This window comes from Epargyreus clarus, unplaced genomic scaffold (assembly GCF_041222505.1).
Source record: "Epargyreus clarus isolate Ecla_fem2 unplaced genomic scaffold, WU_Ecla_fem_2.2 ptg000022l, whole genome shotgun sequence".
Taxonomy (NCBI): Eukaryota; Metazoa; Arthropoda; class Insecta; order Lepidoptera; family Hesperiidae; genus Epargyreus; species Epargyreus clarus.
Window position 1 is genome coordinate 3018482 of NW_027332229.1, and position 26201 is coordinate 3044682.

General features: G+C 35.9%; 1 protein-coding gene and 1 long non-coding RNA gene across 2 annotated transcripts; both read right to left on the bottom strand.

The window, feature by feature from the left end:
- Window positions 1–2810: 2810 nt before the first annotated feature.
- Window positions 2811–7224, bottom strand: LOC140751322 (uncharacterized). Its single transcript, XR_012103293.1, has 3 exons — window positions 6977–7224; window positions 3840–3933; window positions 2811–3103 (listed from the first exon to the last, which is right to left on the bottom strand). It is a non-coding gene; the product is annotated as an uncharacterized LOC140751322 (long non-coding RNA).
- Window positions 7225–14418: 7194 nt separating this feature from the next.
- Window positions 14419–22270, bottom strand: LOC140751401 (uncharacterized). Its single transcript, XM_073085313.1, has 4 exons — window positions 21767–22270; window positions 16653–16731; window positions 15759–15900; window positions 14419–14743 (listed from the first exon to the last, which is right to left on the bottom strand). The coding sequence occupies exons 1-4, from the start codon at window positions 22161–22163 to the stop codon at window positions 14627–14629; spliced, it is 735 nt and encodes a 244-aa protein (XP_072941414.1). The 5' UTR covers window positions 22164–22270; the 3' UTR covers window positions 14419–14626.
- Between the last annotated feature and the right edge of the window lie 3931 nt (window positions 22271–26201).

Genomic DNA, 26201 nt, shown 5'->3' on the forward strand with positions numbered 1-26201 from the left:
TATATAATATAACGTTAATTTCTGTAAGCTTATATGGTAAAGTTAGGAGTAATAAATTGTTTTTTTACGCATTTGATGAATACGCAGTTGATAGATGCTCTAAGGCACAGAACATACTACTACCTTCTCTAAGGTTACCCTTCGCTGTATATCATCATTATTAGAATTTTCATATTCATAACATTATAATTTTAATGTGAAATGTTCCTAATATATTATAACTAGACATCGGATTAATATAACAACATATGCGCAGTGGGTAGATGTTCTAAGCTTTAACTTCTAGGTGACAATATGTCGTTCATAACGTCGTTTATATAATAAAATAGCAATATATTTTGTAAATTACAATTTATTTATAAATATTTCATAGAAACTATCTCATATTATGTTTTATTTAGTGCACAAATATTCCAGTCATTTATTCATGGGACTTCTATGGACCTTAAGCTGTTTTTACACTATTAAATTTGGTGAAATTCCTTTTATTTTTCGTGAAATTCTATAAAACCCTGAATCACGCTAACGATGTTTTCTTCCTAGCTGGTATAAATACAACACCCCCACCCTATCGCTCGGGGGTCGGTTGCCTAGATGGAAGCCAGTGACGTCACGCTGGTTTAAGGTGGCGGTCTTTCAGATGTATAGCGCATGCGCTGTAACCCCTGACCTTAAATGGTTGAAATATTTGCACTGTGGTTTATAACATCAGGCTCTCGGGACCCCTTTTGTTTTTTTATTAAATTTAAATTAAAAATATTGCGAGAACAATACGTTTAGTTTTCAGTGTTAGCTAAATTAATTAGTATAGCATCTATATATAATAACATATACTATACACATAGATTAGTAAAGATACTTCGCCGCCTTGAAATTGAATGAAGCCACAAACGGCTTATTTTAGTAAGTTATTTTTTTGAATTCTTGACAAATAAAAAACATTTTTAGAGAACATTTACGAATAAATAACTAATACTGCGTAATTTACATAATAAATAAATAATTATTTCAAATATTTTAGGGACATTTTAGCACGGAAACGTGGCAAAACTTTTTTTACGCAACTATTTCAATTCTCAAAACTGGGTACATTTTCTTGTTAGGAGTGAGTAATCTTTACTAATCTATCACTATATATAAATTATACATGACTGCTTTCACGCAGGGCCGTTTTGAGGAATGCCGGGCCCCAGGGCACAACAGAATTAGAGGCCTCTTTTAGTTTAAAATTGGGTAAGGAAAATGTTGAATGTTAATTTGGTTTGAAATAATGTAAGGAAAATGTTGAACGAAACCTTAGCGTGTGTAAGGGAATACATGTCATTTAGGGCCCCCTCTTATATCGGGGTCCCCAAGGCCTCTATGCCCTTAGGGTAAAGATACAAAAGGGTACATATACGGCAGCAACCTCACCATTAGATTTTTATGCTAAACGTATTTCGTTTACATAGTTTACATAACATTTTACATCGTTTACATAACACTAAAAAACTTTTTATATTTTAATTTTCTTTTTATATCATTGGAGCTTCAAATTAATTACAATTATCACTTGAAGGTGGTAGAACCCTTTGTGGTTCGACTCCGGCAGCACCACCGCCACACGTATTTCTACCTAATAACAGCAGTGTTAGGCGCTGCTGTGTTCCGTTTTGAAGGGTGTGGTAAGGGAGACATACTTTTCCGAGGCGTTCCAGCTTAGTCCTCAGGGGTAGCGGCGCATCTGTGGCCGACCTCACGTAGGAATATCTAATCCTATCTGGGGTTGATTACAGATGTCCATGGGCGGCAGTAGCCACTTACCATCAGGTGGACTGCATGCCCGTCTGCTATATTATAAAAAAAAAAGAACTCGCATCTGATGGTAAGTGGACATCTAACCAACTTCATATAAACCAGGTTCTAGCTGCAATCGATTATATAGATGCGTTACCTTCTGAGGACTAGAATGGTCACCACTCGTTTTATAGCAGTCAGCCGGCATCTATACTCTTCCTCCGAAACCCGAACCCCATAACCATAAATTCTTTACCAATTTAGTTTAATTTGAAATGTCTTTTATTATTTTTAACACGCTTTTAATGCTTGGGTTGCATTTATGTATGTAACTTAGTAACGGAATCTTTGAACCCGATTTCTATCCACTTTGAACGTTCAGTTTAATTCAAAATTTTAAAGAATTATCATAAACCGATGATAATACACGATTTTAATAATCTTGTACCATTGTCCTTATCAACATCCTCAGGATTAACGATTTTCGAAGCGATATTGTTCGAGCGCCTAAAAGAAAGTTCATCGCAAAGTTATTAGATTGCAACACTTATTACTTTTTAGTTTCAATAAATGTTATAGCGTGATTTTTAGTTTTGATAATAATAATGTTATTTCCCTATAACTCAAAGGTTCTGAAACATATCTATAATGCCCTCTTGTAGAATGATTTTTAGGATTCCGTACTCAAAGGGTAAAACGGAGCTCTCCGCTGTCTGTTCGTGTGTCACAGGGCTCTTATCTTTTAAACCGTAATAGATAGACACTTGATTTTTTTACAGAGGATGCATTATAATTTGGCTGCGGAGAGAATGCATTCCTGACAAATCGTGTTCGACTGAACTATGTAATTTTGGAGTGGTGTCGAATTTGAATATCATTATTTGCCCCACAAACATAAAATATCATCAGCAACATTTTCTTAAATAAATAAATACCTAACATAATTGGCGATTAATTTAATGTTAACGAAATAATCGTAAATAAATAGTTAGGTATATAATGATATTACCGGGAATAAAAATTAGAAACACGTCAAAGTTTAGATCGTATATTACAATTATATATCACATTATTTTTATAAATCAATCCATGTACATTATCAAAACTGACAAGTTGGCAGCCATCTTTGTCGAGATCATTAAAAAAATATATCAACTCGTTCAAAGAATTTAATTCAAGGTCATTCATTGTTCCGTGAATTTTAGTAATACCATTTACCAATAATTCTTGTATTGATAATATATTTATGTTTTTGTTATCTTGATCGTAAATCGTCGAATTCCTCTCAAAATGGGATCTATTTGGAAGTTTCTTGATCGTGTATTTCCTGAAAAATCATTTTATTTAAATACACGAAAATGACAATAAACTTATGTATTCGCGTAAAACTGCTAGTCCGCTCTGAATATAGAAATGAATCGCGTCAGCGTAGCAAATTGTATGACTACTCCTGCTCGCAACAACTTGAGAGCGGACTAGCAGTTTGGCGCGGACTATATCAATCCATTAATGTCCCATTGTTGGGTACGGACCTCCTGTGGGAAGGAGTTTATACCATGGTCCACCGCGCAGGTCCAGTACTTTGTAGACTTAACACACCTGGAGGTGGTAGAACCCTCTGTGGTTCGACTCCGGTGGTGACACCACCGGTGGTGTTAAGCGCTGCTGTGTTCTGGTTTGAAGGGTGTGGTAAGCAAGACATACTTTTCTAAGGTATTCCAGCTTAGCGCGGTAGCGGCGCATTTATGTCTGACCTTAGGCAGGAATCAAATCTTATCTGGGGTTGATTACAGATGTCCATGAGCGGCAGTTGCTACTTACCATCAGGTGGACTGCATGCTCCTCTGCTATTAATGTACCTATTATATAATAAAAATGTAAATCTTTGAGAACTTTTTTAAAGAACTCTCAGACGTGTAGTTTTTTTCACGATGTATACCATTCATCCTTATTGCAACTGATAATTAATAAATTTCTAATACATTTACATAACTTCGAATATTAAAGTTTAACCTATAAAACTTAGAAAAGATATATAAGATATCAGTTTTTTTGTTTATTACCTCTCAATGGTGTGTTTCGTAAACTTACAAACCCAGCCATCGAAATCTGTTATCATGTGTTCCAATCCACTAACATTTCGTATATTATTTGCATCTGAAAATAAAAAAATAAATCGTTAATTTTGTGTCATTCCTAAGTTTACGTTTCGTATGGTATGATAATTATAAATTTAAAATTGAATATGCCTATATAGTAGAATATTTATTATATTCTTCAACAATTTTGTATTGAATGAAAGAATTTTTAAGTCTCATGTGATAATTGTTCTACTCAACGCTAGATGGCGCTGAACGGTTTGTTAAAGTGATTTCATAATCTTAAACTTATTTTAATAATAGATACTCATTATTTTATTTTCTCAGTGATTTTATAGCAATATGATAATGACATTCATTTTTTGTTTCCATTGTATATAATTTAAGCAGTGTTATAAACTACTTTGATGAAAGTTATTTGAAAATTCGCAAAGTAATTATATTTTCTTGCGCAGTTATTGTTGTTTTTATTCCTTATAAATTATTCATTTTAATTACAAGTGATTAAAATTACGTTTGTGATGTTTCAATTGTAGTTAAGGAAACTATATTCTACCAGTTTAATACTACTTAGTACCTATTGTAGGATTGCTTGTTTTTTTTTTTTATTATATAGGAGTAGCAGACGAGCATACAATCTATCTGATGGTAAGTGGCTGCTGCCGTCCATGGAAATCTGTAATAAACCCAGATAGGATTAGATATTCCCACCTGAGGTCGGTCACAGATGCGCCGCTACCCCTGAGGACTAAGCTGGAACGCCTCGGAAAAGTATGTCTCCCTTACCACACCCTTCAAACCAGAGCACAGCAGCGCCTTACACTGCTGTTATTAGGTAGAAATAGGTGTGGCGGTGGTGCCGCCGGAGTCAAACAACAAAAGGTTCTACCACCTTCAAAATAATTAAAAACTTAATTATTTATGGTAACAAAGACTCATTGACATTTTTTATACTTTTAAAATTTTAAATGTACAAAGCAATGAGAAACATAAAAAATAAAATAAAATTACTAATAAAATATAAAATATGTAAATTATAATTTATTTTTATTATAAGTGACATCAAATGGACTTTGAAATCTTTTTTTTTTGTATTATATACGTATATAGGGTTAACATTTATATTTTTATTAATTAACAAATGTCCCGTGGTGTTATTAAAAATAATTAATATTACTTATACCTTTTTGCTATTTGCATAATGTACCTAATGACGAAAGTTGTTGTAAAAACTGAATTTATTAATAATTGTGTAAATTGTTAATTTCTAGCCATGTAGTACCCTTAATTTTGGCCTTAAAAGATTATTTTGTGAGTCAATGTGTTCGATTCCTATTTTTTCTTTTCTTTTGAAAAAATATGTTAAGGCCTTTGAAAGAACAGATTATTTGTCACTGCACCATTGAATATGTGCACAAACTCACAAAATTAACACAGAAATAACCTTATCATAGTTATAAAATATGAAAATAAATATATTTAGATTCTATAGTAACGGACGACAAAATTTGAACAACTTTTAAATTGCCGCTAAATTTCATCTACTTGATAATAGATGGCGTTGTACATTCAATTAAGTTGTACGGAAGGCTTTCCTCAGATAAATTCTTTTAGCGTGACTAAAGGTCATATTTCTAATTTGTAAAGGCAAGATAACTTCGTGAGTGTAAACAGCTAACGGGAAAATGTGTGGCTCCTCTTTATTTACTTTATTCTTAATTTTATCTGCAGACAGACAAAAAGGATAATTAACAATGACAAATATGATAATCCGCTCTGAATATAGAAATGAATCGCGTCGCTATAGGAAATTGTATTATACCGCAACAACTTGAGAGCGGACTAGCAGTTTGGCGCGGACTATAAGTGGTTAAACCGTTGAATAGAAAGATAGTTTAAATTTTCACAATGCATTCTGTGGAAGTTATGATAAATAGCAAAAACAAACATTAAATCAAAATTTGATGGTACAGAATCTTTCTTGTCTGAGTTCGACTTGCCTTTGGCCAACCCATTACTGTCCCACTGCTGGGCACGGGTCTCCTCTCATAATCAGAAGGATTAGGCCATAGTCCACCGCGCTGGACAAGTACGTATTGGTAGACTTCACATACCTTTGAGATTTTTTTTTAATAAATCTCAGGTATGCAGGTTTCCTCACGATGTTTTCCTTCACCGTTTAGCAAGTGATAATTAATTTCTAATACGCACATAACTTTGAAAAATCAGAGGTGCGCCTGGGATTTGAACCTCGGACCTCGGATTGGTCATCATCTCAAGTAAATGCTACGAAAAAGTTGAACGTACAGACGTACAAGTTACCGTATGTGTATATTATATATATATAATCCTGTAATAAGTAATATAATTTTAAATCTTATAATATCCGGGAGGCATTCACTCTGTATGAATTATCATTTTCTTTTATTTGTGCCTTTTGTCTGATAACAAGTTATTGTTTATTTCATTTTATTTTTTATAGGTGGCAGAATCCTCTGTGGTTCGACTCCGGCGGCACCACCGCCACACCTATTTCTGTTAACAGTGTTAGCACTGCTGTGTTCTGGTTTGAGGGGTGTGGTAAGTGATAACTTTTCAAGGCGTTAGTTTAGTCCTCAGGGGTAGCGGCGCATCTGCCAGTCTCAGGTAGTAACATCTAATCCTATCTGGGGTTGATTACAAAAGTCCATGGGCGGCAGTAGCCACTTACCATCCAGTGATGGTAAGTCCAGTGACTGCATGCTCGTCTGCTACTCCTATAGTATAATAAATAAGGTAGAAAATGATCCTTTTTTTTGCTGTTTGTTATAAAACTTCTGAGTCATCGATCTCAATTAACTATTAATTACAGAGTATTTTTAAAACGTTATTCTATTGAATTTTTTCTCAGTACCTACTTATTCTAATACAGACCTACTCATACAATAAACACGATCGATACTTCTGATTTATTAATTTTGAATAAATTATTAATAAATATTTAACACCTATTAAACTTAACATAAAATAAATATAATCTATTTACGTACATTCATTTAATAATTATGCTACGTACAAAGTTAAATAAAAAAAAAATGCTGATGAAAGATCAATTTTCTTACCTTTATCTGTCATTGTATTCCAATTTTAAATCATATCACATAAACCCATTAGCACACTTCCGACTTTCCGAAATAATTATAGCTATTTTTTCGTTATAAATACGTTATTACAAATAACGTTAAAAATAAATTCCTTATTTTTTAACAATAAAAACTATTTATTTATAACGTAAAATGCTATTATAATAAATGAGTGAGAATAATAACAAGTTGAGTTGTTCTTACAATTTGTAAACAAACACTGGCCGAGTGAACGAACGCGACGTCAGTGATTACGTTTTAGTGATGTGCCCTTATCGATAAACGTATCTGATAATATAAATCTTTAGAGTTTTTGATGTATTAAGTAAAGATTTTTATTGTAGGTTTTTATTTGACTTGTTTTATAAAATGAATAATTAAACTAGAGTTATTGTTTTTTAATTATTTAGCTTATTAGTGCTATGATAATTAATTTCTTTTACGCACGTAACTTTGAAAAATCAAAGGTGCCTAAGATTTGAACTTCGGACCCCCCGATTAAAAATGCGAGTATCCTAATCACTAGCATGACACTGCCTAATTTTTTTAAGTTACTATAGGCTTGCGTTTGGTTGCACCGTTACCTGATGTTAAATGAGATGTAGCCTTGGAAAAAACACGCTTGCCTAGAAGTAGCCTATTCACCCTTGACTTGAACAATCCCAGGTTATATGTATCGAAAAACAACGAAGGCGGGAGTGAGTTCCATTCTTTGGCTTTTTTATTTTTTCTTTCTTTTTATATCTGCCTAATAATCGATAACTTTACAAGTCAATACAACACTATTAAGACCTATTCTCCAACCGGTTCTACTTTTACTAGCAATTCTCAAAGATCACTATATACGCCGCGGCGCTATACTTTACGTAATTCTCGCCTAACGTAATAGATTTCTTATACGAAACTAGGCTAACTATGTATGTAATTATTAATCAATTATTATAAATCATTTTTTGTAATATTAAAAGAATGCCTTCATTCAAATATTTTCATTATGCTTAATTAAGCTAAGCCATGGGCGTAGAGCCATCATTAGAATTATTGGTTTGTATGTAACGAAATTTCATTATAATGTCATTAACGTGTATGAACACAGTGACAAGTTATTAAGTAACATACACAAATAAATAGAATTAAACTGTCTGTTTGTAATGACAGTAACAGCAGTAAGTAACAGCTTTTTAATAATTGCATATAAAACTATGTACTATATACAATACTTATAAAAACAACCATTAAAACTTCTGCCTGGCTGTCTGTCTGTCTGTTTGTTGCAGGACTGATTTTACTTATAAAAAAATGTGTCTCTCTATTTGGTCCGGCTGATTTACGAAACGGCTGGATTTTGAGAATATCACTGGCTGATGTCATAAGAAGAAACATCATCTACAATTATTTTAGAAAAACAATTAGGGTTCCACGCAAAAAAAAATCAATGAAATCAAAGTATTCATACTTATTACACGGGTGAAACCGCGATACATATGTTATAAAGTCTACAGTTAATTATTTAAATGCATTAACGTCATTTGCCTACAAGGTCTTCTGACGTACCTGGTCCAACAGCATACGACCTTATGTTATTATAAGGTCATCGCTCTCAACACACCTAAATATACAATATATTTTTATTATATTGAAGTAGACAGCCATAATACAGTCCATTTGATAGTGGGTACTGCCGATAATAGTCATCTGTAATCAACCCCAGATAAGATAAGTTATACCTGAGAGTCCTGAGATCAGTCATAGATGCGTTGCTACTGAGGATTAAGTTGGAATGCTTTTGATAAGCCCTTACTTTCAAACCAGAAGAAAGTAGCACTTAACACTGCTGTTATTCAGAAAAAGTTGTGGCGGTGGTTCCTCCTTAGTCAAACCACAGAGGGTTCTAGTTTCTACCACCTTTATTACCAAATTGTGTTAATTTTAAAGTTATATCTGTCTGTCTAATAATATTAAACGCTGCTGTGCTCTGGTTTGAAAGGTGTGGTAAGGGGACATACTTTTCCAAAGCATTCCACTTTAGTCCTCAGAGGTAGAAAAGCATGTGTGGTCGACCATAGAAAGGACTTCCTCTTTATCTAGGGTTTAATACATATCATGGGTGGCAGTAGCCACTTATCATCAGGTGGACTGCGTGCTCGTTTGCAAGCAAAGAAATATATAAAATACCTTCCGATCCCTGCCGATGGGTTGACATCACAAGTCGTAAGTCTATGTGCTTCATTAACCTACACAGGTAGTTTTAGCAACTTAACATTCTATGGTCACCTTGGACATAGATTTTGTAATTGCATTGCGTCGCTGGCGCCATGTTGTAATATATCGTTGCACATATACGTATATCTCGGAGATTGTCGTACCCGTTGGCATTCATACTATTTCCGCATCATGTATTGTAGAACATTCTACTATACATATTTTGAAGGTGGTAGAACCCTTTGTGGTTCGACTCCGGCGGCACCACCGCTACACCTATTTCTACCTAATAACAGCAGTGTTAGATACTGCTATGTTCCGGTTTGAAGGGTGTGGTAAGGGAGACATACTTTTCCGAGACGTTCCAGCTTAGTCCTCAGGGGTAGTGGCGTACCTGTGGCCGACTCTAGGTAGGAATATCTAATTATATCTGGCGTTGCTTCCAGATGTCCATGGGCGGCAGTAGCCACTTACTTAAAAACAGAAAAAGATACATACATGAAAATCGCCAATTTTCAGTTTTTCGCTTTATCAGTGTCAGAATCAGTGGATATTTTAAATAAGCGTGTATGTACACAATTAAACCAAAGTAGTATGTGATAACTAAGAATATTATTTCAATAATCCGCTGTCTAACCGCCATCATAATGAAGATTTGTTATTCCCGCCAACATCCTAACTTATATTTTCTATAAATGTGAAAGGGAGTTTGTTTCCTGCGCTTTCACGCTTTGGCAATCGGTCTGGTAGTAACCAAACCTTTTAATTTTTTTACAAAAGTTTATAGGGTTCAGTAAAGGACATAAGGTAACTTTTATTACGAAAAAAGTACCGTTCCCGAGAGATAGATAAGTACCTCAGGCCGCGAGCCGAGCCGCGTGTAAAAGCTAGTAACAAGTATATAGATATTGCATATATTTTTCTCTATAAATCATGCGAATTCACTAATACTTCTCAAGTGTGAAGGTGTATTGATAAAAAATGACAGATATGTTCTTTCTACATTATCTATGTTAAGTTATCGCTATTTATGGATATTTTTTCAGATTTTCTTAAGATCGATTGAACAAAAGATCACACTCAGTCATACAGGTGATAACTGGTCACTGCCGAATAGTCATATGTCACTAACTCCATAGAATAGGTTCTACCCGAAGCTGTTACAGATGCATTACAACGACAGTCGACATCCACACCTTCCATCGAAATGCAAAACTGCTTCACGCTAGAAATAGGTGTGACAGTGGTACCCGGTTGAGCCATATTGATTCTATAACCTTTCAATTCCTTTTATGCGTAGAGATGTGCCCCGCTGTGGGACTTTAATTATTAAAATTAGTTCTATTAATCATAAAAAACAGGTGCAAAGAGCTCCCTTTCAAAGCCGATACATTAGCGAGTCTGGTGTTGCAATTTTCATAAGCGACGATGACTGCTTTCCATCATGAAGCCCGTTTGCCTTACAGTAAAATTTTACAACAAACTAGCAATTGTGATAAAAACAAAAATCCGACTGCTTAAAAATATAGCCCATAAACCTTGAAGGTTATATATCTTGAACCTTATATATCTTGAAGGTGGTAGAATCCTTTGTGGTTCGACTCCGGCGGCACCACCGCCACACCTATTTCTACCTAATAACAGAAGTGTTAGGCACTGCTGTGTTCCGGTTTGAAGGGTGTGGTAAGGGAGACAGACTTTTCCGAGGCGTTCCAGCTTAGTCCTCAGGGGTAGCGGCGCATCTGTGGCCAACCTCAGGTAGGAATATCTAATCCTATCTGGGGCTAATTACAGATGTCCATGGGCGGCAGTAGCCACTTACCATCAGGTGGACTGCATGCTCGTCTGCTACTCTTATATTATAAAAAAAAACTAAATCACTCCTAAAATTTAGTCGAATTCGGCATCGAAACGGCATCTCATGTTAAAATCCGTCAAGCCGTTTGGGCTGCAGGGCATGGCAAAAAATGAGACATACATACATTACAATTTTGCATTCGGGTATAAAACTACGTAGAAAGTAGAATCTTGTAATCCTGTCATAACATTAATAATGTTGTTTTGATTATATTATGCATAAAATTCATATCATCGTGTTATCGGTCAAATACATATTTGTCCGTGATAACTTTATTGACAAAGCTGTGATAGATATACTTGTTTTTAATAATTCATCTTGGCTTTTGTATCGAGCGATGTAAATAATTTACATTTATTATGTTTATGCTAGCACAATTGTTGACAATTTTATAAGACTGACGATGGTAGAATCCTCTATGGTTTGACTTCGGCGGCACCATCATATCTGTCTGTCTTATAATAGCAGTGTTAAGCGCTGCTGCGTTCTGATTTGAAGATTGTGGTAAGGGAGACAATTTTCCGAGGCATTCCAGCTTAGTTCTCAAGGATAGCGGCGCATATGTGGACGACCTCAGAAAGAACTCTAATCTTATCTGAGGTTGTTTACAGACCATGGGCGGCAGTAGCCACTTAGCATCGGGTGGACTGTGTGTTTGCTACTTAATTTATAAAGTAAATTATATATATAAATATTATGTTGTCTATCAATCTGTCTGATGCGTATCTCCTCTACCATTTATAAGATTAAATCAATGTCATTTGACAATTGAAAGCGAAAGTTCATTCAACTAAATAATGTCCTTCAAAGATACATTGCTAAAAATAACTGCAATATGGCGACTGACGACATTATATTGAATAAATTGTTTTAGTATTATAAACAATTCAGCACCCATAATATGTATCAGTAAGGGAGTCATACTTTTCCGAGGTATTCCAGCTTAGTCCTTAGTAGCAGCGCATCTGTGGCCGAACTCAGGTAGGGATCTTAGCTTATTTGTGGTTGATTTCAGGCCTATGAGCGGCAGTAACCGCTTACCATCGGTGGACTACATATTCGTCTGTTAATCCTGTATTGTAAAAAACCGAAATTTCTTGTCCTAATTAATATTACTTTAAGGTTACTCCACAATTAAATAGGTTTTAGATTTTGGTCACAAATAAAAACAACATAGTATATGAAATTCTATTTATTATCATTACTGACTAGATTTTACATGTCAAGTCATAAATTAAAAATAAAATACACATAAAATAATCTACATCGACAATAACAATGACAATGATATTACAAAAAAGAAATCATTGTATTTTAAGTAGAATAATATAAAAGTCATGATACTTAAGTAATTAATACACAGTAATTATTTCATGAAAGAATATAATTAAGTTTAATATTGTTAACTTAATAAACTGATTGTTTGATTTTAGTAATGCCTCATTTAAATAATACAAAATCGCCGCGTAACTCTCCGAACAATAGCGAATATGTAACTGCTGTGCACGATTAAATGCGCGTTATCCTTTGTTTCTCGTTGAAAAACCTATACCTATATTAGCATGCGGAGAACGGACGAATGTCATGGCGAGTACCGAATAGGTTGTTTACTTATTTACACTTGTGTATATTCGTGTGCACTCGGCGAGTATCTAAACCTGCATTCGAATGTACATAGTGCTATATCAAAATGTTCATATGAAACTCCATTGGTAAGGTTATTCAGTTCATACTTTCCAAGTAGCCTATTTGAAAAAACAGGCCCTAAAATACCTTAGATTAAAGCATTTTAAAGTTTTTAAATTTTTAATGATTTCTTGCATTGTTTTCTACATGGTTATGTTATTTTCTGTAAGTAGGCGATTCAATATTCAAAAACATAAACAGTTATTTAAGTTTCGAATACATGTGTTTTTTAATCTTCTATATGTATTAGTTATAATATTAGGGAAGCTTCGTATAAATAATTAAGTAGACAATTGTGTAAAATTATCAAGTATTAAGCATTTTGTTAAGCCGTTACTTAATGTAATGTATGTTATTAAATTATAGGTTTTTTTTATTATTATTAATAATCTATAATCATACCTAGTCATATGGAGTCGTAATTCTATATTTTACATCGAATATTTTTTATTTATGAAATCTAATTTTTATGTCTATTTACACACTTAGGTAACTACATTTATTTTGATTTCTATTTTATGTAAATCCAAATACAGTCATATTATAATAATTATGCAAATAATATGTACTTAGCTAAAATAAAATAAATATTCATATTATATATACCTACTATTTTAAAATAACGACAATGATATGCGTGTAATTAATTAAAATAAACGATTTACAAATTCGAATGTCTGCGGTGGTCTTTATAATTTTAATTTTATTTTGAAATGTTTGACTTGAAAAAAGAAACAAATCTGACATAAGATTTGGCGCGTAATCGTATAACCGCTAATTTTAATTTGGAAATACCAATGCATCGCGTAGCATACAGCCAATGCGAAACAAATGTTACGTGATGGAATTAACATAAGAAATCACGTTTGACCCCGTTGGCAAAGAACTTTAAACATATTTGTAATACCAAATGTGTAATCAAAAATATTCATTATGGTAATTAATTTATTTGATTCAAAATCCTTCAAATTTCATAGTAAGTCTTGAAGTTAACATGAGTAGATTATAACTTCACGAAATAACAAAGCAAAATTATTGTTTTCCTTAACTACAACTTGTAATTAAATTATACTGTTTTTATTACGCGTTTAAATACTTGTCTAGGTGTTCCTTTTTGTGACTTTAAATATTAATAAAAATTGAATTTATTTACTTCGCCATTGTATATGCGCTTGAGTAGTTTGTTTTATTAATTATTATTATTATTTCATTTAATTTGTATGTAGGTAATTTTATATACTTACTTGTTCATTTTAAAGAGTTAAAATATCTACATATTGTAAACCACGTGATACACATAAGCAGATATTTTTCCTAACGCTTTGATTAGAAAAAAAAGCGTTTTAAAAAGTAATCAGGATAATTATGTGGTACCAAGTAATGTGGTACCAAGTAATTGTCAAGTAGCAAAACTAAAATAGCTTATAAATTAAAAATAGAATTATTATTATGTTATTCAATTTTATTCTAATACTAAAAAAATAATGCATTTTTTAAAAGCAATAAATATTTTTAATATGATGGAAAAACTTAATCGTCGATAATATATTGATTTTGCAATATCTATTTACCTTAATGATTACTTGCGATTTTTGATAGAAATTCTCGAAGCTATATGTGACTAAATGAATTTACATTATGAATACATTTTTATGACTATTAATATACACTTAACATAAAATTACAGTCAGTAAACTTGAAAGTACAATCCATTTCTGCGAGAACCGACCAAGATCCTTTTGGTCGTACGACCATGTACATTGAAGGTTTTTTGGTTGGTTAAGAAAACATCAATAGAAAACAGCGCCATCTATTACCACATAGTCTACACTATAAATAGTACATTGATTTTTTATAGAAATTAAAGAAAATTCTAATATATTTTACACGTCATCCTCTTGTTCAGGCCTGTGCCTTTGAAGCACGGCTAGGCGTTGCTGAGTGACCTCTAAATGATGCTTACGCCATTTGATGCGACGATTTTGAAACCATACTTTTACCTGCAAAAAATGTTATGTTATTGTACCATACATACTGGTTTTTTTTATAATATAGGAGTAGCAGACGAGCATGCAGTCCACCTGATGGTAAGCTACTGCCGCATGGACATCTGTAATCTACCCCAGATAGGATTAGATATTCCTACCTGTGTTAGGCCACAGATGCGTCGCTGCCCCTGAGGACAAAGCTGGAACGCCCCGGAAAAGTACGTCTCTCTTACCACACCCTTCAAACCAGAACACAGCAGCGCTTAATACTGCTGTTATTAGGTAGAAATAGGTGTGGCGGTGGTGCCGCCGGAGTCGAACCACAAAGGGTTCTACCACCTTCAAAGTGTGTAAGGCGTTCCAATTTAGTCCCAAAGCGTTAGAATGCAACTGCGCCTGCAGTAGTAGGACTACCTTATCTAGAGTTGATTACAAGTCCATGGACCGCAGTTTACTGTCAGATGAACTGCAAGATCATTTACTTCTATATTATAACAATGCGACAATACCTATAAGAAATACTTATAAGAAAAAACCTATAAGAAGGTACATCAACTTGAAAACAGTACCCTTACCATGAGTTTTCAAAACAGCCCACAATTTTACGTTACGTTTACTCAATCCATTATTCTGTTCGTTTGCTTCAGTAAATTGAGTAAACGTAACAATAAGTAAGTGCTCAAGTCTTTGTGTCTGCCTCTCATGTTCGCAAAAAAGAGAGACAACACTTAAAGCGACATTTTGTCAATTTAGACAGTTAATGTTACGTTACTGACACTATAGTTCTGATACAATCCGCTAGGGGCGCTGATTGGAATTTGTATGGGCAAATACGTAAACAAATACCAAAACAGTCATATTTGTCAAAACGTAAAAACCCATGGTAAGGGTACAGAACTCACTACTTTACTACATAACACTTCTACATACACTTGAACACAGAATACATTTCTAAGAGAACCGACCAACATGATCTTGGTTGTACGACCGCATACGCCTTGATTTAGTAGTGGTTATAAGTACTAACCTGTGCCTCAGTAAGCTGCAACGCATGTGCTAAATACAGCCTTTCAGGACCAACCATGTACTGCTGGCGTTCGAACTCCGCCTCCAGGCGTTCCAACTGCTCTGGTGTGAAGATTGTTCTTATACGCTTACTTCGGCCTGACCTGTGAAGAATAAAATACTGTTGTAGAACTATTTACTCTATTCCGAAGACACTAGCGACACCCCTTTGAAGGTGGTAGAACCCTCTGTGGTTCGACTCCGGCGGCACCACCGCCACACCTATTTCTATTATAACAGCAGTGTTAGGCGCTGCTATGTTCTGGTTTGAAGTGTGATAAGGGAGACATACTTTTCCGAGGCGTTCCGGCTGTCCTGAGTGGCAGCGACATATCTGTGGTCGATCTCAGGTAAGAATATTTTCTTATCTGGTTTTGATTACAGATGTCCAGCGGCAGTAGCCACTTACCATCAGGTGGACTGCATGCTCATTTGATATACCTATATAAAAAAAACTGGTTTTACTCGCAATCAGAGTATTTTTTATCTGTCAGGTATATTATCTATCTGTTTATCTATCCGTCGGGAACGGTCCTTTTTTCGAAATAGAAACTACCCTTTGACTTTTCGGCCCGTGATGACGTGTGTACAAAATTTTATGACAATCGGTTATGTTAATTAATTGTAACAAACTCAAATTTGCATTTATAATACTACTTATCTACACTAATATTATAAAGAGGAAAACTTTGTTTGTTTGTTTCGTTGTAATGAATAGGCTCAAAACTGGACCGATTTTTAAAATTATTTCACCATTCGAAAGTTACATTATCCACGAGTAACATAGGCTATATTTATATGAAATATATTTGATAAATAGATTATATTAGTTAGTAGATAAAATTATATGAGTTACCCGGTAGAGCAGGACATGGAGTGTGGTCTTTGTGTCTTCAGCTGCCCCACCTGTGGCCTTAGCTCTTGTCTGGGACTATCTGTAACAAACATTCATAATAACACATCTATGTTTGTTAAAAGGATATCTCCCTGTCCAGTTCGGAATTTATATAATGAAATGAAATATATTTATTTTGTATAGGCCAACGACGGCACTTACATTTTGTCAATTACAATATTTTTCTTAAACTACTACCGGATCGGAATACGACCTCTACTGAGAAGATCCGGTAAGAAGCTCAGTGGGTTTGTCGTTTTTTAATAATTATTATTCTCTTTTTTTTTTTAAATGGCATCATTTTTACATATAATTAATAAATTATATGTACAAAGATGTTTAGAAAGCTTCGATAGCGTGTTTCAGAAGACTCGTGGTGCCATTTCTTGACAAAAATAAAGTACTTAAGAGTATTGCAAATATAAGAAATGAAGATCTACATCGGGACCTTAAAGTAGACCTTGTCAAAAAAGTAATCAGTACATATGCAGAAGGTCATCAAAAAAGACTTCATCATCACGTCAATATCGAGGCGATCCAGCTCCTCGATACAATGGACCTAGTGAGAAGACTCAAACGGACTAAACCCTTTGAGCTTGTGCCATGACACAGTGTAGTGTTAGTGAAATAGTGATAAGTGAACATTATAGAACACAAGAACAATGTGTCTACTCCGCGTCAGAGGACGCCACCTTCATTATATGATTATTTAGCAGTTTAAGTTAGCGTAGAATAACTCATTAGTCATAAATTAGGCTAGATCGTAATTAACATAAAGTACCTATTAGTCACTTGGTACTTTATACAAACAAAAAAAAATCATGACAAGTACCGGGAAGTCGCCACATCAGCATCATCAGACTTTTTTTATTAGCACGGTCTTAACCAATAACACTAAATTGAAGATAAGAATTAAATGTAACATAAAAGTTACTTGCTCAACACAATACAAAAATCTTTAAATAAGCTAGTACAATACAAATAATGTACCTTTTATTTGTTTTCGAGGGGGAAACCTTCAAAAGGTACCCGACGGCGTGGGAGCGACGCCGGGTTATGTGGGATTTTTCCGCACTAAAACCCCCCGGTGGCCGTCCTCGGCGCTTGGTCTTCGTCGGCGGCGCGACTTCCGGGATCTCCGATGGAACACAACCGGAATCCTCCGAGCGCGATGCCCCAATCGGGCTCTTCCCTGGGGGAGCAGTTTACGCTCCTCCCACACACCTAGTGTTTACAACGGTATGCGAGACCACACACCGTCGTCCTTCCCGTTACTTGCTGGACGGTTCGAGCTCCCACTCTTGCCGCCCGCAACCCCAGAAGCCCCCTTTTAGTCGCCTCATACGACAGGCAGGAGATACCGTAGCCCTATTCTAGTTCCGGGCTACAGGGACAAGAAATAATGTACCTAACATAACTGCTATGCAGCAGAGTTTTATAATAGGGTTCCGGTTTTACCCTTTGGGTAGGAAACCCTAAGTGGCAATGCCTGGTGAATACTTCTCAATATTGCAATGTGATAAGTAAGGGAGTTATTTTTATTACAAACTTTATTATAATATTTTTTCTTGTTAGCTCATACTCCTACCTGAGGTCGGCCACAGATGCGCCGCTACCCCTGAGCACTAAGCTGGAACGCCTCGGAAAAGTATGTCTCCCTTACCACACCCTTCAAAACGGAACACAGCAGCGCCTAACACTGCTGTTATTAGGTAGAAATAAGTGTGGCGGTGGTGCCGCCGGAGTCGAACCACAAAGGGTTCTACCAGCTTCAAAGGCTTATGTCTTCTTAATAAGTCTGTGTAATTTCGCTTGCAATCTAGCATATCAAGGGGCATACTAGAGTTAACGCAAATGTGTAATAATCCTGTTCGATTCACTTGTAAACAATGAAGAATACAAGCCTGTGTTCTATTTATTTTTAACACGCTTTTATTAGCTTGGGTTGTTTCTATTGTATGCATGTAACGGAATCTTTGAGCTCAATTTTGACATGCATACAATAGACACACTATTGTATGCATGTAACGGAAACTTTGAGCTCAATTTTCACCAATTTCGACAAATCTGATTAATTTGAAACTTTGCGTCGTGTCAAGGACCAATGAAAATGCAATAATTTGATAACAGTTTCCCATTGTCCTCCACACAGACACACAGTCACAGACTGAAATAAATATCAGTTTCAAGAACTATAAAAAACATACTTTTACTACAAATGAACTAAAATCTCGAAAATAAATTAAGTTATGTATTAAAATAATAATTAAATTCAGAGTAAAAAGCGTGGGATGCATTTTACTGCGGTTCATAACTATTCTCTCATAGATAATTGCCAAAAGAATGATTGTAACATTTAAAATATCAAGTACCCAATATAATCTATACTTATAATAAATCTGTAGAGAGGTCAATTCTGTACATGAAATATATTTCCAAAATAACTATCAGGGGGTGATTAGGGATCGATACTGATGCCAAAAATGCAATCAGTAAAATTTTTGTCTGTCTGTCTGTCTGTCTGTCTGTCTGTGTGTCTGTCTGTCTGTCTGTCTGTATGTATAACCGCTATAGAAAAAAAACTACTCGACGGATTTTAACGAAACTTGGTACAATTATTTTTCATACTCCTGAGCTGGTTATAGTATACTTTTAATCACGCTACAATCAGTAGGATCAGAGCAGTGAAGGGAAATGTTGGGAAAACGGGAGAAGTTACTCCATTTTTTAAGCTTCCGTCGCGTGTGCAACCTAAATGGTTAAAGCTACACAGAAATCATGTATGACGGAAATGTTCTCCTTAAAATTATTGTATTATATTATATATTAGTATTATATATTATTATAGTCTATCTTTTATGGTTGACTCACAATAACACGTGTAACTCCCGATAGCTTAGCAGTTCAAAGCTTTCTGATTATATTTGTCTACCTACTCCTACGTTTATAACACTCTCAGTCATCCCTAATTAAAAAAGTTAACAGTAGATATTAACTATTCCATACAAAAGAATCATAGAAATCATACCCCTGACTGATAAGGGTTGTTCACCCTTTACATTTTTTTATTTATATGGCAACACAACGTTTGCCAGGTCAGCTAGTCCTTACTAATATTATAAATCCGAAAGTAACTCTGTCAGTCTGGTTGTCTTTTCTTAACTCCTAAACCACTGAACCGATTTTAATGAAATTTTGTACAAAGATAGTCTAAAACCCGAGAAAGGACATAGGATAGTTTTTATCCCGGAAATCCCACGGGAACTAGGGATGGCGATCTAAGATCGATTAATCGGAGACTCGATCTTTTGGACCAAAAAGTCGATTATTTTAATAGATATTAGTAAGGATTGAATCCTAAACTATGCATTTGATCAAGTGATGATCTTTAGCAAATTTTTAGGTTTATGTTGTCCATGAGCCCACGAAGGTTTCAGAGTTGGTACCTACGACCAATTTTCGCCAGATGGCGCCACTGTCATTCCAATGAAAGTACGAATTTTCAGTTTTATGTAGGTATGTTAGTATGTCATATTATTTTCTTGTAAACGCGGGCGAAGTCGCGTTCAAAAACTAGTTAGCAATTAAAGCGTGTTTTATTAGTTTTTTAAACTATTATTTTGATTATATAACATAACTATTCGAAGAAATATTTGCCAAATTAAACTTGACTAGATATACTTTAAGCGACTAATTCTCAAGAGAACCAATGGTCTTAGACACAACTCATATGATTTGGTTACATTGGGTAAATTCAGGTATGTTCTTTCTAACCATAGATTAGTAAAGATTATTTACTCCTAACAAGAAAATGTACACAGTTTTGAGAATTGAAATAGTTGCATAAAAAAGTTTTGCCACGTGTCCGTGCTAAAATGTCCCTAAAATATTTGAAATAATTATTTATTTATTATGTAAATTACGCAGTATTAGTTATTTATTCGTAAATTTTCTCTAAAAATGTTTTTATTTGTCAAGAACTCAAAAACGAACTTAAGTACTAATAAGCCGTTTGTGGCTTCATTCAATTTCAAGGCGGCGAAGTATCTTTACTAATCTATGTTTTTAACTTGAATCTTATAAAATGTCGGGCTATAAAGTCAGTTAATTAATAAGTTACTTTGCCAATACCTATGTTATCCAATAATATAAAAATACTTCGCAACAATCCGACTAAAACAAAATAAAGATGGTGGAAACCTCTGTAGTTCGACTCCGGCGACACCACAGCCACAACTATTTCTGTTTTTTTATTTCTATTGACGTTGACGAGCATGCAGTCTACCTGATGGTAAGTGGCTACTGCCGCCCATGGACATCTGTAATCAACCCCAGATAGGAATAGATATTCCTAACTGAGGTCGGCCACAGATGCGCTGCTACCCCTGAGAACTAAGCTGGAACGCCTCGAAAAAGTATATCTCCCTTACCACACCCTTCAAAACAGGACACAGCAGCGCCTAACACTGCTATTATTAGGCAGAAATATAATCTGAAGGTGGTAGAACCCTTTGTAGTTCGACTCCGGCGGCACTACCGTCACCACAATTTCTGCCTGTTATAAGCGATGCTGTTCTGACTTGAACACCATTCTAGCTTAGTCGTCAGGGGTAGCTGCGCATCTGTGGCAGACTTCACTAGAAATCTAATCTAATCTGGAGTTGCACAGATGTCTATGAGCGGCAGTAGTTACGATGAACTTGACTACATGCTCATCTGCTAGTTTTATATTAAAAAAGACACTGATGATGAATCAACCCATTACTGTCCCACTGCTGGGCACGGGTGGAGAACGGGTGAGAGGAGTCTCATAATGAGAAGGATTAGGCCTTAGTCCACCGCGCTGGCCAAGTGCGTATTGGTAGACCTCACATACCTTTGAGATTTTTTTTATAAATCTCTCAGGTATGCAGGTTTCCTCACGATGTTTTCCTTCACCGTTTACCAATGAGAATTACTCTCTAATACGCACATAACTTTGAAAAATCAGACTGGAATTTGAACCTCGGACCCCTCGATCGAGAGGCCAAGTTTCTTAACCACTAGGCTATCACTGATTTTAAAAAGACACTTACCTTGTCTTAATGCTGGAGGCACTGCAGCCATACTCCTGCAGAACCCATCGTTCAACCGCTGCATATCATGCCCTGCGTACAGGTAACTCTGCAGCTGCCTCTGATTCTGTTGTAGCCTTTCCTGAACGCTCAGATTCATCACATCCTCCTCCGAATTCGTGAGCCCCAAAATAGCAGCGATGGTGAAGGATTTGCCAGCCAAATTGGTCTTTCCGGACAGGTCAACTCCATACTGACTGTCTCCATCTTCTAAGGAGACAGGAGAAGTCGAACGGTCAGGATTGTCGAATTTCTCAAAGGTTTCTCCAGTGAATTTGTCATCAGAAATGCTGATCCTATCAATATTTTGCTGGTAAGACAGCAAGTCTGTTAGATTCGGGTATCCCTGGCGATCCATTTTAGTGAACCCTGAACACTTTGAAATCACAAGTCATTTTTCACACTTTCTCATTGTTACGGATCCAAATTGACTAATTTGGACTAATTCGCGGGTAGCAGGCGCGATTGCTTTGCGGTTTATGATCGAAACCGTTTTAAAAGAGGCGGGGCTAGACGGTAGCGATCGGTTGTCGGAAAAAATGACATCGCAAGCCGGTCAATTGAGGGTGAATGAGGGTGGCTTTGGCAGGATCCGATTGGTGTGTGCCGCGCATGCGTGGGCGGGCGGGGCCAGATTTAGGGGTGTGGTCCCACTGTGATTTGCGGTCTGGGCCTTTGATTGACACAGGGCCGGATTCGGAGCATTCAGCCCAATGAAGTTACAAATTGAAGGTAATTTAATTTGAGATCGTAATTGTTCTTAGTTTTTTTGTGCGACGAATAGTTTTCCTAATTTGCATGATAACGACATGTACCCCTTTTTCAACATGGCGTCTTGGACTTATACTTAGCTTCACACAAACCCCCCATTGACACCCAAAAAGCAAAATGGCGGCCTGGCGTTTGCATGCTAAGGACTAAAAATTGTAACATTTGAATGGACTATTTGTTTATTCACCGAAATTGATATTTGGTCGTATTCTTTGTTAGTTTTAAGTAGCGTTAGGTAGAACTCTTTGTGGTTCAACTCTTGCGACACCACCGCTACACATATTTCTACCTAATAACAGCAGTGTTGGCGTTGCTGTGTTCTGGTTTGAAGGGTGTGAAAAGTAAAACATACTTTTACGAGGCGTTTCAGCTTAGTCCTCAGGTATAGCGCATTTGTGGCCGAACTCAGGTAGAAAACTAATCTTATCTGGGGTTGATTACAGATGTCCATGGGCGGCAGTAGCCACTAACCATCAGGTGGACTGCAAGCTCGTCTGCTACTCCTATATTATAAAAAAACACTTATCCAGCGCAGTGGACTATGGCCTAATGCTTCTCACTCTTAGAGGAGACCCGTACCCAGCAGTGGGACAGTAATGGGTTGATTACAACAGATGTCCACACAACATTACCACCACCAGTATGAGATGCTAATTTACTTCACATAAATTTAAGTAAATTGAAATTAGAAAATTAGTCTGAATTTCCGTGAACAGAGTCCGTCCCTCCGCCTCGACCCTTGTGCTCAAACAATTTAATATCATAATCGGGAGTCAGGGAGCCGTAAAGCGATGGATGTGATAGATAAGATGGAAGATCTAGAACTATCTAGAATTGGTCTTTAACGGTAGAATCCTTTGTGATTCGACTACAGTATGATCTATTTATATTTGCCGTAGGCAGTGTAGCGCTGCTGTGTTCTGGTGTGATATGTGGTATGGATTACATATTTGAGAATACACAAGGACAACTTTTTTATAATATAGGAGTAGCAGACGAGCATGCAGTCCACCTGATGGTAAGCTACTGCCACATGGACATCTGTAATGAACCCCAGATAGGATTAGATATTCCTACCTGTGGTCGGCCACAGATGCGCCGTTTCCCCTGAGGACTAAGCTGGAATGCCTCGGAAAAGTATGTCTCCCTTCAAAGCTAACACACTTTCAACAACAACTTCACAGCAGCGCTTGACCCTGCGCTAGACGCTGCTGTGTTTTGGTTTGAAGGCAGAAATAGGTTTGATGGTGGTGCCGCCGGAGTCGAACCACAAAGGGTTCACAACGTAAAGCTCTTAAAAGGGAGAATTCTTCGTGGTTCGAGTACAGTATGATCTATTTATATTTGCCTTATGACAGCAGCGTATTGCTGCTGTGTTCTCTACATATGAGTTCAATCGATAGATAGGTAAATTTTTGAAGTGAGTATTCATGGCTAAATCCTGAATTACGTTGGCAGCTAAGTTCCTGCCATTTCTTAATTTAAAAACTTCGAATAATGTTTGTCTTTTAATGTTACACATCAGTCGGAAGGGGATGTTTTGTTCCATTTGGCATTTACATTTTTATGATAGAGTTTTTTAAGGTTTTTTTGAAGAAGTGTAAGATTTCATATATACAGGATATAATACACACTTCTTGTGTATTCTACGTATCCAATTTATGGGTATTAGAACCCTTTGTAGTACTACTCCGATGGTACCACCACCGACACACCTTGCCTGCCTTAAAAGCTGCTGTGTTCTGGTTTGAAGTATAGTAAGGGAATTTTTATTCGAGGCGTTTCAACTTAGTCTTAAGGAGTAGTTACGCATCTCTGACCGACCATGCGAGTGGTCACTATCCTTGAAGATAGTAGAACCCTCTGTGATTCGACTCCGGCAGCACCATCGCTACACCTATGTCTGCGTTATAACAGCAGTGTTAAGCGCTGCTGTGTTCTGGTTTGAAGGAGGTGGCAAGAGAGACTTACTTATCTGAGGCGTTACAGCTTAGTCCTCAGGGGTAGCGACGCATCTGTGGCTGACCTCTGGTAGGAATCTAATCTATCTGGGGTTGATTACAGGTGTCCATTGCCAGCAGAAGTATTGCCGTCTGCTACTCCTATATTTATCTAATAAAAAATCAATGAATATAATATGCGTCCTCATTAACAATAATATTCAATTAATACGCGTAATAACACGAAAACAATTAATTATAAACTTTTGTAATATACCGTTCGTTTAATATTCATCTGAACAATATTGCCGCGATGACATTTAAGAGGAAAACAAAATTAAATAACGACTAGGATAGCCATGTTGCTGCCATTAAATAACTTGTATATTTATGTATCGCTTAAAATTACGAAAAAACATTAATTTATCTAAATAACTTATTTTAATAAAGACATATTTTAATAAGGAAAGTAATTCAATTTGCGGATTTTATGAAGGTATAGTCCGCGTAAAACTGCTAGTCCGCTCTGAATATAGAAATGAATCGCGTCGTCATAGCAAATTGTATGACTACACCTGCGAGCAACAACTTCAGAGCGGACTAGCAGTTTGGCATGGACTATATCTTTTCTACAAATTGTATAATATAAAATTATTATATTTACAATAGTTATTGAATGAAGTTAAATATATCAATTATATTTATAAATAAATTGGTATTTTGGCAAGAAATAAATGTGAGTGATTGTTTCGTCTTCTCATCTGTAGTTACCGTAAAATATTAATGGATTACTTTCAGTTTATTAAAATTATCAGATAATTATTTATTTATATATTCCATAATAACTTTATATACACAGAAAATAAAAAAGGAATAGTAAAAAAAAATCACTGTACTTCGTACTTATAGGGTAAAATCATCATCAACCCATTACTGTCCCGCTGGGCACGGGTCTCCTCTCATAATGAGAAGGATTAAGCCATAGTCCACCGCGCTGGCCAAGTGCGGCAAAAGAGACAAACATTTTCGAGGCATCCCAGATTAGTCCTCAGGGGCAGCGGCGCAACTGTGGCCGACCTCAGGTAGGAATATCTGATTCTATCTGAGTTGATCACAGATGTCCATGCGGCAGTAGCTTACAATCAGGTGGACTGCATGCTCGTCTGCTACTCCTATATTATAAAAAAAATATCAAGTGACCATACTCGTTTGCTATTTAAATATTATAAAGACAAAATGAATTATATCTATTACGGTATTTGGCCCGCGTCTTCGCTCGCGATACGAAGTAATATTTTCATCCCCTATTTTATCCCCTTGGGGGTAGAATTGATCAAAATGCTTTCTTAGCGGATGCCTACGTCATAACATCTATCTGCATGTCAAATTTCAGCCCGATCCGTCCAGTGGTTTGGGCTGTGCGTTGATAGATCACTATGTCAGTCAGTCACCTTTGAGTTATATATATTTAGATTCTATTATCTAGCAATAATATAAAAAAATATATGGTTGTTATTATTAACTGTCAGTCTACTCTGTCAGGACTGTCCGTTAAACCAGTCTTAACTACCCACTCTACCCGTAATATCAAGTGGATATAATGAATCCAAGGGAGGCAGGGGTGAAGTGCAAAATTGGACAGGGGCCCCACAATCGTATGATGCGCTTTTTGATGCTTTGAGCAC

What these genes read in the sequence shown, in the direction of transcription:
- LOC140751401 (XM_073085313.1), bottom strand. Translation starts at nt 22,163, where the DNA reads ATGGATCGCCAGGGATACCCGAATCTAACAGACTTGCTGTCTTACCAG. An exon ending in GCCTCCAGCATTAAGACAAG is followed by an intron (nt 16,732 to 21,766) that starts GTAAGTGTCTTT and finishes TGTTTGTTACAG; the next exon opens with ATAGTCCCAGACAAGAGCTA. An exon ending in TGCAGCTTACTGAGGCACAG is followed by an intron (nt 14,744 to 15,758) that starts GTTAGTACTTAT and finishes CATTTTTTGCAG; the next exon opens with GTAAAAGTATGGTTTCAAAA.